Source organism: Plecotus auritus (genome assembly GCF_963455305.1).
Source record: "Plecotus auritus genome assembly, chromosome: 1".
Classification (NCBI taxonomy): domain Eukaryota; kingdom Metazoa; phylum Chordata; class Mammalia; order Chiroptera; family Vespertilionidae; genus Plecotus; species Plecotus auritus.
Genome location: NC_137770.1, coordinates 140,597,381 through 140,611,034, shown reverse-complemented (window position 1 = coordinate 140,611,034; position 13,654 = coordinate 140,597,381). Strand labels below are relative to the sequence as shown.

Below are 13,654 nucleotides of genomic sequence, written 5' to 3'. Positions count from 1 at the left end.
AACTGTGTTTTTTTTAAAAAAATTATTTTTTATTTTATTGTTGACAGTATCACAGATATCTCCCATTTTCTCCCTTTTTGCCCTCCCCAATCCACTCCCCGCCCCACCCCAGACCTTCCTTATGCTATTGTTTGTGTCCATGGGTTATGCATACATGTTCTTTGATTAATCTCTTCCTGTCTCTTCCCCACCACTCCCAGCCCCTCACTGAGATCTGTTTTTGTGTTCCATGCATCCATACTTGGATCTGTTTTGTTTGTCAATTTATTTTGTTCTTTTAGATTCCACTTATAAGTGAGATCATTGTAATATTTGTCACTAATCATCTGAGAGATGCAAATTAAAACTACAATGAGGTATCACCTCACACTTGCCAGAATGGCTACCATCAATAAATCAACAAACAATAAGTGCTGGTGAGGATGTGGAGAAAATGGAACCCTAGTATAGTGTTGGTAGGAATGCAGACTGAGACAGCCACTCTTGAAAACAGTTTGGAATTTCCTCAAAAAATTAAACATGGAACTGCCATTTGATCTAATGATCCCACTTCTGGGAATATATCCCAAGTATCCCAAACACCAATCAGAAAGAATATGTGCACTCCTATGTTCATAGCAGGATTATTTACAATATCTAAGATCTGGAAACAGCCCAAGTGCCCATTAGTAGATGAATGGATAAAATGATGTGGTATATTTACAAAATGGAATACTATGAAACTGTACAAAAGAAGGATCTTTTACCCTTTGAGACAGCATGGGTGGACTTAGAGACTATTTTGCTAAGTGAAATAAGCCAGTTGTTCTAAACTCTTTTAAAATATTTTTATTAATTTATTGATTTTGAGAGAGAGAGAGGAAAAATAATCTACTTGTTATTCCACTTATTTATGCATTCATTGCTTGATTCTTGTATGTGCTCTGACTGGGGATTGAATCCAGATCCTTGATTTATCTATCAGCCGTGGGCAAACTACGGCCCGCGGGCCGGATCCGGCTGTTCTATCCGGTTCTCTTGCTCTCCCCTCCGCTCCTTTACTTTGAATTTATATTAGTTCACACAAACACTCCATCCATGCTTTTGTTCCGGCGCTCTGGTCCAGTTTAAGAACCCATTGTGGCCCTCGAGTCAAAAAGTTTGCCCACCCCTGATAGATGATGCTCTAACCAACGGAGCTACCTGGCCAGGCCTAAAATATTTTTAATTGTGGTAAAAAAATAAATAACATAAAATTTAGAAGTTTTCAAGTTTGATGTAATCTCATTTGCCTGTATTTTTTTGTTTTTGTTGCTTATGCTTTTGGTGTCATATCTGAGAATTTATCCACAAATCCAACGTAATGAAGCATTTTCCCTGTGTTTTCTTCTAAGAGTTTTATGTTTTTAGGTATTATGCTTAGGTATTTATTCCATTTTGAGTTAAATTTTGTATATGGTGTAAAGAAGGTCCAACTTCATTCGTTTGCATATGCATATCCAGTTTTCTCAGCACCATTTTTCGAAGAGACTGTTCTTGCCACCATTTCTTGGGCCTGGCATCCTTGCAAACATCATTTGACCATTATATATGATGGCTTGTACCACAGTGTTTTGATTACAATAGCTTTGTAATATGTAATATGGAGGTGTGAGATCTCCAATTTTGTTCTTTTTAAATATTATTTTTGTCTATTTGGGGTCCTTGATATTCCATATGAATCACAGGAGAGTATTTTTCTATTTCTGCAGGACTTTTTTTTTTAAATATATTTTATTGATATTTTACAGAGAGGAAGGGAGAAGGATAGAGAGCTAGAAACATCGATGAGAGAGAAACATCGATCAGCTGCCTCCTGCACACCTCCCACTGGGGATGTGCCCGCAACCAAGGTACATGCCCTTGACCGGAATCGAACCTGGGACCCTTCAGTCCGCAGGCCGATGCTCTATCCACTGAGCCAAACCTGTTTCAGCTATTTTTCTATTTCTGCAAAAATTGCCATGGGGAATATTTAGGGATTGGGTGGTATGGGCATTTTTAACAATATTAAATCTTCCAGTTCAGACACACAGATGTCATTTAATTTGTTTGTGTTTTTAAAATTTCTTTCAGCAATGTTTAGTTGTTAACTTACTAGTCTTTCACCTCCTTGGTTAAGTTTATACATAAATATTTTATTCTTTTTGAAGTTATTATCAATAGAATTTTTAAAAATTTATTTTCTGGAATGGTTTTTGTTAGTGTACAGGGAAACTCGACAAGATTTTGTATCTTGGAACTTAGATGAATATGTAGTTTGAACAGTTTGTTTTTATGTGTGTTAAATTTTTAGGATTTTCTACATATAAGTCCTTAACATCATTTATCTGCAAACAGATAACTATGCTTCTTCCTTTCCTTTTGGAATATATTTTATAACTTTTTTCTTGCTTAATGGCTATGGCTAGGACTTCTAGTGCTATGTTGAATAGAAGTGGTGACAGTGGGAATCCTTATCTTGTTTCTGATCTTAGAGGAAAATATTTGTCTTCCACCATTGAGTATGAAGTTAGCTATAGGCTTTTCATATTTTGCCATTATGTTGAAGTAGTTTCCTTCTCAGTTTTTTGAAGGTTTTTATCATGAAAGAGTATTGAATTTTGTCAAATGCTTTTTATGCATTAATTGAAATGATCATGTGGTTTTGCCCTTCATTCTGTTGATGTGATATACTACATTAATTAATCTTTGTTTGTTGAACCATCCTTGAATTCTGGAAATAAGTCCCACTTTGCCATAGCATACAGTTCCTTTAATGTATGTAATTTTTTGTGTAGTATTTTTGTCTGGCTTTAGTATCAGGGTAATGCTAGCCTCATAGAATGAGCTAGAAAGTGTTCTGTATTCAATTTTTTGAAAGAGCTTGAGGAATATTGGTATTAATTCTTTAAATGTTTGATAGAATTCTACATTGAGGCTATCTGGTCTTGGCCTTTTTCTGTTGGGAAGTTTTTGATTACTGATTTAATCTCTTACTAGTTATAGGTCCTTTTATTTATTTTGGATTTTTTATTTCTTTATGGCTCAGACTTGGTAGAGTGTCTGTTTCTAGGAATCGATTCAATTTGCTGTAAATTTTTGACCACTATGTCTTCCTATCTGAATCTGGATTACTCCTAGGAACCTGACTTTGTGGGTTCTCAAGAGTTCTCCTTAATAAATCTTTGCTGATGGCTTGCTAAGTTTCACCAAAGAGGGCATGTGATCTTGTGAATTATTGCCTTACTCACAGGGATACTACAATTTTTAATACGAGAAGATCATTGTTTATCAAAAGTTACCCCAGAACAGCTACCCTACTGCAATAAATGCTGTTTTTTTCCATTTCTACCCTTTTGGACTTTTATAAAGATAAAGTAGAAAGTTTTAAGCTTGAGGATCTAAAATAAATATGGCAGATATCTAAAATAAATATCTTAAATTCATGTTAAATTATAGTAAAATTTTGAAAATTTTTTTCTCCTGTATTAAGGAAGGATCTATATCTATATTCTATATCCCTAATGAGAAAAAATTACAAAAAGCAGCTTCTTTTTTCAAATACACTAAACATTTGTTGAGTAGTTACCATACTTATAGAGATTAAGAAAAACTTAACAGAGATTAAGAAAACAAACAAATAATTTGACTTTAAACTAATTGTCTCATCTTGAACATGTATAAGTTTGGTTAGGAGGTGGCAGTTAGAGTAGCTATGGAATGATGGTGGCAGTATGCATATAGAAAGTATAAAAAGCTGAGTACAAACTTACAAACATTAATAGAAAAATAAACCAAGATCACTTGAATAGTCCAAACCAAGTGTGCGTAAGCAATACCATATTAGGTTCTATGCAGGCCCTGTACTTTTTAATAAGTACAACAGGATGATATTCTTTCACTGGATTTAACTGGTCTTTTTTTCTTTGATAATACAAAATGATTTAAGAATAGAATAGTTTGAGGAATGTAATAATTCATATCACTGTGTTTCCATAATAAAATTAGGAAGCACTTTTTTTTTAAGTTTACAGTGCTTTATATTTGGCAATATTTATCTAATCAAATAAATTTTTAAAAATCTTCATTTTTCTTTCAGGTCTAGTGTTAGCTTATAACTAAGAGATACTATTATTCCAAAATACTTTCAGATCTATCTAAAACATTTAAAATTCTCAACTGAATCACTGTTGTAGAGCTGGATCATATTATCTGGGAATCAATGCTGTTTTAATGAATAGCATTAACCTCCAAATTATGGTGAGGCAAAATATTTAAAAGACATTATTAGATTCTTAGTACCTAGGATTTAGTTAACCTGGATTAGTCTTTGCTAGATTAATGTTTAATAAATGAAACTTATGACAAATTTCACATGTTATGCCCTAGGTAGCATATTCTAGTTAATGAAATAATGATACCACACTGAATTGCTCTTCTCAGTATTCTCTGCTGCTTCCTTTCTGCCGAATCTTTTAGCACTGTAGCATCCTGAGTCTTACCGCTTTGGACCTATTTCCTTCTTTGCCTAAAGCCATTCCCTCAATTGTCTACTCTTATCTGATCTCCTGGGTTTATCTGTCATGTTTATATAAATGAATCCCAAACGATACAGATCCAATAACTCTCCATATTACTGCCCTGGCTGGGTGGCTCAGTTGGTTGGAGCATCCTCCCTCTAACACCAAAAAGATTGCAGATTATGATTATTCCCTGGTCTGGGGCATGTATGGAAGGCAACTTATAAATGTTTCTCTCTCTCTCTCTCTCTTTCTCTCTCCCTTTCTCAAATGAATTTTAAAAAGCACATTCTCAGTGAAGATTAAAAAATATTTTTAAAGAAAAAACTCTATACTACTTTCTAGCAGACTTCCCATTTGATGTCTAGAATTAATTTCAAATAGACAATTCACATTTGCAAAACTGAACTGCTCTCTCCCTCCAATCTATTCCACTTGCAGCCTTTTCCAGCTAAATGACGACAACTCCATTCTTAAGGTTGCTCAGGCCCAAAATCTGAGGACTCATCACTTATTTTTCTCTATCTCTGATATCCCCATATTTAACCTTTTAGGATATATTGATGGTTATATCTTCTTCAAACTGTGTCTGAATCTGACTGAATGATTATTCATACAAATTAAAAAAATAATTCTCAGAGAATAGCTCAAATTCACATAGCTAGTAAGTGATAAAGTTAGAATTCAAATCTGTAAATGTTATTGCCTTTTTATTTACATAGTTCAGAAATACAATCTAGATAGTTATGAATAGTGTGTATTATTTCAGTTAGGTTATATAGGAATTTTCTTTTTGTTTGTTAGTTTTTGGCTTAAAACAACAGAAAGTTATTATCTTACTGTTCTAAAGGCTAGAAGTCTAATATCAAGGGATTGGCAGGGCTATGCTCTATCTGAAGGCTCTAAGGCACAATCTGTTCCATGTGTCTCTCCAGTTTCTGGTGTTGCTGGCAATTCTTTGCATTCCTTTGTTTACAGACACATCACTCCAATCTCTGCCTCCCTCTTCATAGGGTGTTCTTCCCTCTGGTTCTAGGAATTTTCTAGGCATCCAGTGGTTATTTCATAAATTCTTGCCAAGAGAGTTGAATTGAATCTGCCCTGTATTTTGCTCTGGGTCCTAACATGTGTACTGTCTTTGAGGATATACCATGTGCACTTGAGAAGAATGCATATTCTGCAGCTTTGGGATGAAACGTTCTATAAATATCAATGAAAACCATCTGGTCTAGTGTGTCATTTAAGGTGTCTTGTTTTCTTGTTGATTTTTTGTCTGGGAGATCTATCCAGTGATGTCAGTAGGGTGTTAAAGTCCCCTACTATGATTGTATTGCTCCCTTATAGTCATCCAAGAGTTTATATATATAAACTTACCAGGGCCATCTATTTAAATATATATTGGGTGCATATATATTTACAAGGTTTATATCCTCTTGTTGTATTGATATTTTTAGTATTATGTACTGGCCTTCTTAGTCTCTTCGCTATGGCCTTTGCTTTCAAGTGTATTTGTCAGATATATATATTGCTACCCCTGCTTTTTTTGTTTGTTTGTTTGTTTCCATTTGCATGGAAATTTTTTCCCATCCCTTCACTTTTAACCTGTGTCTTTTGTTCTGAGGAGGTGGGTCTCTTGTATACAGCATATATATGGGTCATGTTTTCTTATCCATTCAGCTACGCTATATCTTTTGATTGGAACATTTAATTCATTTACATTTAAAGTTGTTATTGATAGGTACTTATTTACTGTCTTTTTTTTATAGATATCTATGCTTTTCTCTCTCTCAATTTCTTCTTCTTAAAGCATTCCCTTTAACATTTCCTGCAATGCTGGTTTGGTGGTAATAATATTCTTTAGCTTTTTTTTTTTTTTTTTTTTTTTGTCTGGGAATCTCTTTATTTCTGCTTCAGTTTTAGATGATAGCCTTGCTGGATTGAGCAGTCTTAGATTCAGGTCCTTGTTTTTCATGACTTTGAATACTTCATGCCAGTCCCTTCTGGCCTGCAGTGTTTCTGTTGAGAAATCAGCTGAAATTCTAATTGGTACTCCCTTGTAGGTCACTTTCTATCTCTCTCTTGCTGCCTTTAAGGTTCTTGCTTTGTCTTTAATATTTGTCATTTTGATTATGATGTGCCTTGGAGTAGGTCTCTTTGGGATCATCTTGATTGGAACTCTCTATATTTCCTGAACTTGGTTAGAAAAGTTTTCTGTCATTATTTCTTTAAATAGGTTCTCTATTTCTTGATAAATTTCTTCTCCTTCTGGTATCCTATGATGCTGATGTTACATTTCATGTTGTTCCCAAGTTTCCTTATACTATCCTCCAGTTTTTTAATTATTTTTTTCTTTTTGCTGCTCTAATTGGGTATCTTTTTCTACCTTATCTTCCAAGTCACTGATTTAATCTTCTGTCTCATTTAATCTACTTTTGATTCCTTCCAATATATTATTTTTTAAATGTATTTTTATTGATTTCAGAAAGGAAGGGAGTAGGAGAGATAGAAACATCAAGGATGAGAGAGAATCATTGATTGGCTGCCTCCTGCATGCCCCATACTGGGAATTGAGCCTGCAACTTAGGCATATGCCCTGACCAGGAATTGAACCATGACCTCCTGGTTCATAAGTCAACATTAACCACTAAGCAACACTGGCCAGGCCAACTGATTCTTATGTATGGTTTCTATTTTTTGTTTCATGCTGTTGTAGTTCAAACTAGGTTTCTTGAAATTATCACTAAGTTCCTTGAGCATCCTTTTAACCATTACTTTGAACTCTATATCTGATCATTTGCTTGCATCCATTTCATTTAGCTCTCTTTCTGGAGTTTCTTCCTTTTCTTTCATTTGGGAGTGGTTTATTTGTCTCCCCAGTTTTCCTGTCCCTTTGTATTTGTTTTTATGTGTTAGAGCAAATTGTTATGCCTTTCAGTCTTCCTGGGGTGGTTTTCTGTAGTAATTGTTTGTGGAACCCAGCTGTGCAGTCTCTTAGATCTCCTGAGCTGGCTGCTCTAGGAATGACCCTTGTGTGAGTTATGTGTTCTCTCCTGTTGTAATTTGGTCTTGAATGCTGTTGTCCTATTCATGGGAGGAATCTCCTCTCATGTTGGTTGACTGTGAGGCTCACCCCCAACCATGCCGTGCAAACTGTTGTGCAGGTGCTGAAAGAAAAACAAAACAAAAACATACACAAGACCCCAGCCTCCAGGTATTTTCTGTTCTTTCTTGATATATGTCTCCTTCTCAGGTGGACTTTAGTTAATAATTCCAGGTGAATGTTCCCCAATTTAGTTGTATTTCCAATCTGGCCCTGTTCCAGTCTTACCAGCATAAGAAATTATTAGGCTTACAAGGTGGGGCCTGTGGCAAAACAGGGACAAACTGCCATCTTGTTAAAGGAAAACAGACCACACTTCTCCCATATATACTTTTCTATTTGCTGGAATTTTCATGATAAGTAACCCTGATCTTGATACTAATCATTTAAGCTTAGATTGTGGAATTATTTACATTATTTAGACTTTCCCTCAAGAGCTCTGCATCAGAGGATTATTTTATAACTTGAAATTGTCACTAAGTTCCTTGAGCACCCTTTTAACCTATTATCCTTTCTAATAGAATATATTGGCAAAAAACAACAACAACAAACAAGAAATTTCACTGTTGATTTGATTCTTGAAACACCCTTTTATTTTCTGATTTACGTTTGTATTTTAATGGAAGTTATTTGTGCTTGTGTAATTCCATGTAGCACAAATGAAGTATGTTAAGCTAAATTTTGCTGTAGTTAATTGATATTCTTGAAAGAAGCCAAGATTAATCTTTTGGAAGATGTACATTACGTCTATTGATGTGAAATATTTTGAAAGCTGATCATTGTTTTTCTTCTTTTTATCTACATGTAGAACATTTATCTGTGTAACAGATTTTAGATAAAGAAACTTTGGGATCATTAACTTATCTTTTTTTCTCTTCTAAATTTGCATTATAACTTTTTGTTTTGTTATTCTATCAATTTGTGTTATTTTTTCCCAAGGATGAAATTTGATGAATATTTAATCCATAAAAGCAATTTCACATTTCAAATTCTATATATCTATTCATCTACTTACCTACCTATCTTTGGTTTGATAAAAATATATAGCATGGAATCACTTTTAAAATATCTTTATAGGCTTTGGAAATATCTCTTAAAGCAGTAAGATGATATGTGTGGCATTGAAAACAGAAACTATGTCTAGTAATTACTCCCTATGATGACTGAATGAGTTAAAGATGTATGGTAACTGAAGCTGTAATGGCATATATTTAGAAAGAATGTTTAATTTGTTACTTTAAAAAAATGTAGGTTGGCAAACAAACCTAAAATAAAAGTTAAAAAATATATATCTTTATATATATCTATATATATATTTTATTTCTGGAATATGTGTTAGTTCTGTTACCATTTGCAATGATGGATATCTGTGGGTCTTTATGCTATGAAATAAACTCTGATCAACTATATTGCTGTCTTTTCTTTTTTACAGTGTATGCCAATTAAAGGCCTTGGATTTGTGCTTGGAGCCTATCGGTGCATTTGCAAAGCAGGATTCTATCATCCCCGAGTCTTCTCAGAGAACAATTTTCAAAGTAAGTGATCTTTGCTTTTGAACATATATCTGAATACAAATATCTACCATTATTAATTATTCAGATTTTCTTTTAACCTTGTTGGAGTTTTATGGTTAAGTCTCCACTGGTTTGTCATTCTTTCATCACATAAGGAGTTTTTACTTTCATTTGTCATCTACTATATTCTGGAGTACCACAGAAATACAGGGTCAGGGGGCAAAAGTAGGTTTATAGTAGGTTTATAATACAGAGTTAATAAAGCTATTGTAACAATCATAACCTGGATGTCTTTTGTCATGCGAACAATTGTAAACCTACTTTTGCACACCCCTGTATGTTTATTTTTTGATATATTTTAGTTTTCAATACATTTTAAAGGTCTGAAAATTCTGTAGCTCCTCAATAAAACTGATTGGGATTCTATATTAAGAGCTATTGCTACAGAAAATTTCTAAAACTAATTTTGCTAGTTTGTTTATTTCATTTATCAATTTGTTTATATATTAATGTTCTATGCTGAATAAAGAATTACCACAGAATTAACAGCTTAAAGCAACACAAATTTATTATCACCCAGTTTTAATTGGTTAACCTTCCAATCAGGCGTTAGTCTGATCCTGTGCTCAGGGTCTCACCAGGCCAAAATCAAGGTGCCATCTAAGATGTGATATGATCTGAAGCTCAGGATCTCCTTCCAAGCTCATTCAGATCATTGGCAGAACTAAATTCCTTGCAACTCTTTCTCTGACATCTCCGTTTTCTTACTAGATGTCAGTTTGGGCTTATTCTCAGCTCCTGAAAGTTTCCTCAGGTCCTTGCCATGTGATCCTCTCACAACACTGCAGCTAACTTTTCAAGGCTGGCAAGACAATCTCCCCAGTCTGCTCAGATGGAGTCTTATATAACACTAGAGTCCTGGTGCACGAATTTGTGCACTGGTGGGGTCCAGATTGGCCCACCTAATTGGGAGTGGGGCCGGCCGGGGTGAGGGGCCATGATTGTTCCACTCATTCTGGTCATTCTGCCATTCAGTCACTGGGCTTTTATTATATAGGACAATGTAATCATGGGAGTGACTACTCTGTAATTTTGCTGTATAAAGTAACCTAATCAAAGGTTACATTCAAAAGGAGGTGATTATACAGGGTGTATAGCCCAGAATTAAAATGTGGTCATCTGATTATTTTATTCCTACTCCAGAAAATGTCAGTGTTACAATTTGAATATTGATTTTTTTTTACTCTATAGATAATATAATATTGCCAAATTGCTTCTAGCCTGCTATTGGATATAATAACTAAGACAGAGATAGTGGTAAAAGAGGATGGTTTCATGGGAACTTAAAGTTTAGGGTTGCCAAAAGTGAGGTATAGGTATCTTTTAGATAGTCACCCATGCATCTTTGCCAGTCTCATTATTGGTCTGTATGGGAATTTGCATCTCTGCTAGGTATAGTTCAAAGGTATATTGAGATTGAGACTTGAGTGTCTTATTTTGTAGACATATATAGTTTTTTTTTTCTCTTGAAAAACATTATTCTTGGCCTTGAGACTGTTTACATTTAACTTTTAGGTTCTGTAGGTGAGAAACATTTTGTTCTCTCCTTAGTCACATAGTATAGAGTTCAGCTCATGTTCTGAGTGATAGTTGATATAGGCATGATTCTGAGATGGCTTTCAAGATTCCCATCCCCTTAAGTGTGGGTGGGACCTGTGAATGCACTGGACAAACACTCCCTTATTTAGGCTATGTTGTGTAGCAAAGATGATAGTATAGTCACTCTTGTTATTACATTGCTTTAAATGTGACCCCTTCCCATAGTAGCAGAGTGTAGAGAGATTCTAGTGCTGGCTTTGAAGAAGTAAACCATCTTGTCATGAGAGGGTTACATGGCTAGGATCTGAGGGCGGCCATTAAGAGCTAAGAGCTAAGGGCAGCCAGCAAGAAAATAGGAACCTCAGTCCTACAACTGCAAGGAACTAAATTCTTCCAACACCCTGAACACTTGGAAAGGGTCCCTGAACTCCAGATGAGAATATGACTTTGCCAAAACCTTAATTTCAATCTAGAGCAAGGATGTCAAACTCAAGCATGTCAAACTCAAGCATGTCAAACTCAAAGGCTAACACGGGCCAAATAAACAAGGTTTAAGTTTACATGGGCGCAAAAAAACAAAAGCTTCAATTTTCATAGAAACATAGGTTTATTTCGATAGAGAGAAGCTGAATGCAAAGGACTGAAATAAATGAGTAATTGTTAACATAAAATAATAGAACATTTTAATAAAAATTAATATTTTTCTTGAACATTAACTTACCAGGCACAAATTAATAACTGTAAGGCAAATAAACCTATTTTTCTTGTTCTCCGAAAGCGAAATATTTCCTGTTGCACACACCAAACAAGTCAGTCCAAGACTAATGACGCAGCAATCGGCTGCTAAAATATTCGCTGCCGGTGTTAGTGGAGAGAAATGGTGCACCTGTGAATATGGCATGTAAGGGAAATGAATGCAACACGGTTATAGTAATCAGTCATTAGCGAATGTTATAGTTTGATATTAATAATTATGTATAACAGGATATTGTAAAGATTAAGTGATGAAATTTTTATTAAAATGTTTCTTACATTCTGTTATATTGGCTGGGCTGCAAAAATATTTGTTGTGGGCTGCATGTGGCCTGCAGGCCATGAGTTTGACATGCTTGGTCTAGAGAGACCCTGAGCTGAGAACCCAGTTTCACTGTGCCCCGCCTTCTGATCAACAGAAATCTGGAAATAATAAATAGGTGTTTTAAACCCTTAACTTTCCAGCAATTTATTATATAGCAATAGAAAACTAATACAATAGCAATGGTGATAACATACTTTTAGGATGAATATGCTTTTCCTTGCATGTATGTTTATAGCAAACTATGGCAATACTAGAGTTACTTTGGCATTTTTCACATTTATGGTCCAGTCATAACATATGATTCAACACTGAAGGATTAAGGAAATAGGTTTTAGCTTATGTTCTGTGAAGGTATTTTGTATTTGGTTTACCCACATTTGTTCTCAGCTCCCACTATGTGACTGAAATAAAACATCTAAATATTGTAGAACCAGAGAATGACTATACCATTTGCTTATCACACCACCAAGAGAAACTAGTTAACCTTTAACAATTTATCTTTATTTAATTTGCACACTCCTACTTTCTTCCTTATTTTGAAAGCCAGTGTTTTTCCCTGGACCTATTCTCGCTAAGAAAAGGCTGCCTGTCTGCATAAGCCTAGCTAGACCACAGTTGTCAGGAGGACCTATATTTGGGCACACATGTGATTCAGCTTTGACCTTGGCACATACTGAACCAGAACTGACCTTCCTTAAATACAGGAAAGAAAGCTAGCTACAGGTTACAATTTGGAGTCAGTAAAGTGCACTTTGACCAAAATATATTTCCTGATGACCTTGTCATGTTTCATGAAAATCCAATATTATGCACTCCTCATCCTAAAATAAAAACAACACATAAAAATCTGACAAGAATAATGAGTTATAACCCACCAGGGTTATCTATCAAGGTCTGTTTTAACATTATTTATATTTTTGGTTTATTGTTAGAATATTTACTCTGTATTTTAATATATTAAGTCTTTTCATCACAGTATCCATACAGTTCAGATGGGTAGGTATTGTTGTTTTTTATTGTTCTTGAAGAGGAATTCATGAAGTAATGAATGGCTAAAAGTAAAGGAAACATTAAGACCCCAAAATGAGATAATACACGTGAAACTGCTAGTACAGTACATGGCACATAATAAGTGTCCATAGATGTGGTTAAATAAGTAAATAAACAAAAAACCACCATATACACACACATATAAACAAACATCAGTGATATTTGTAAAAAGATAACACTTAAGCACCGTTGGTCAATAACACTTTGCCAAACATATTTCATCATTTTAAAATAACATTTTTTTTTTAAACTAGAGCTTTTGGAGAATTAATTCCATATGGATGAGAAGGAAGATGTGACAGCAAAAAAGTGTAACAACCAGTGCTGCACTGAGAAGCACAATAGGAAGAACACGTGGGGTGGGAAGCCACAGGGGGAAATTAATTGCCTGATAGGGAAAATGGGGTACAGAAAACAGAAAAAGATGCACCGCAAAGATAACATTTACTTAATCTGTCATTGTAAATCTAGAAAAAGACCGTAAATTCCCACATCTATTATAATCCTGTGTTCCATTGGACAGAAGAGCTAAGATGTGGTGCTGATCTATGAAAAAAAATATAAATGTGACTGTTAAAATATGAAGTGATTTCAATGCTTTGTTTAGATGGAGGTCCACAGTAAACAAAGGGCTTGTAAAGACCAACACGGATATGTTCCTGGCATCTCTCTTGAAATTGGTGGCCATATGAGAGCTAATAGGATTTCAAAATAACCAAGTGCTGACGTGTAAGTGTCTCTTCAAATCCAGGTTGTTCACTTTCTGGTTGATGAAATACAAGCTTATGAGAAG

At 34.7% G+C, this 13,654-nt stretch overlaps 1 protein-coding gene across 1 annotated transcript in view; it reads left to right on the top strand.

Moving 5' to 3' along the window:
- GPR158 (G protein-coupled receptor 158) overlaps positions 1-13,654 on the top strand; it is a 442,546-nt gene that overhangs the window by 243,021 nt on the left and 185,871 nt on the right. Inside the window, exon 3 of the mRNA XM_080654328.1 lies at positions 9,053-9,155. Coding sequence (XP_080510454.1) covers positions 9,053-9,155 — 103 coding nt within the window. The remainder of the gene's footprint in view (positions 1-9,052; positions 9,156-13,654) is intronic.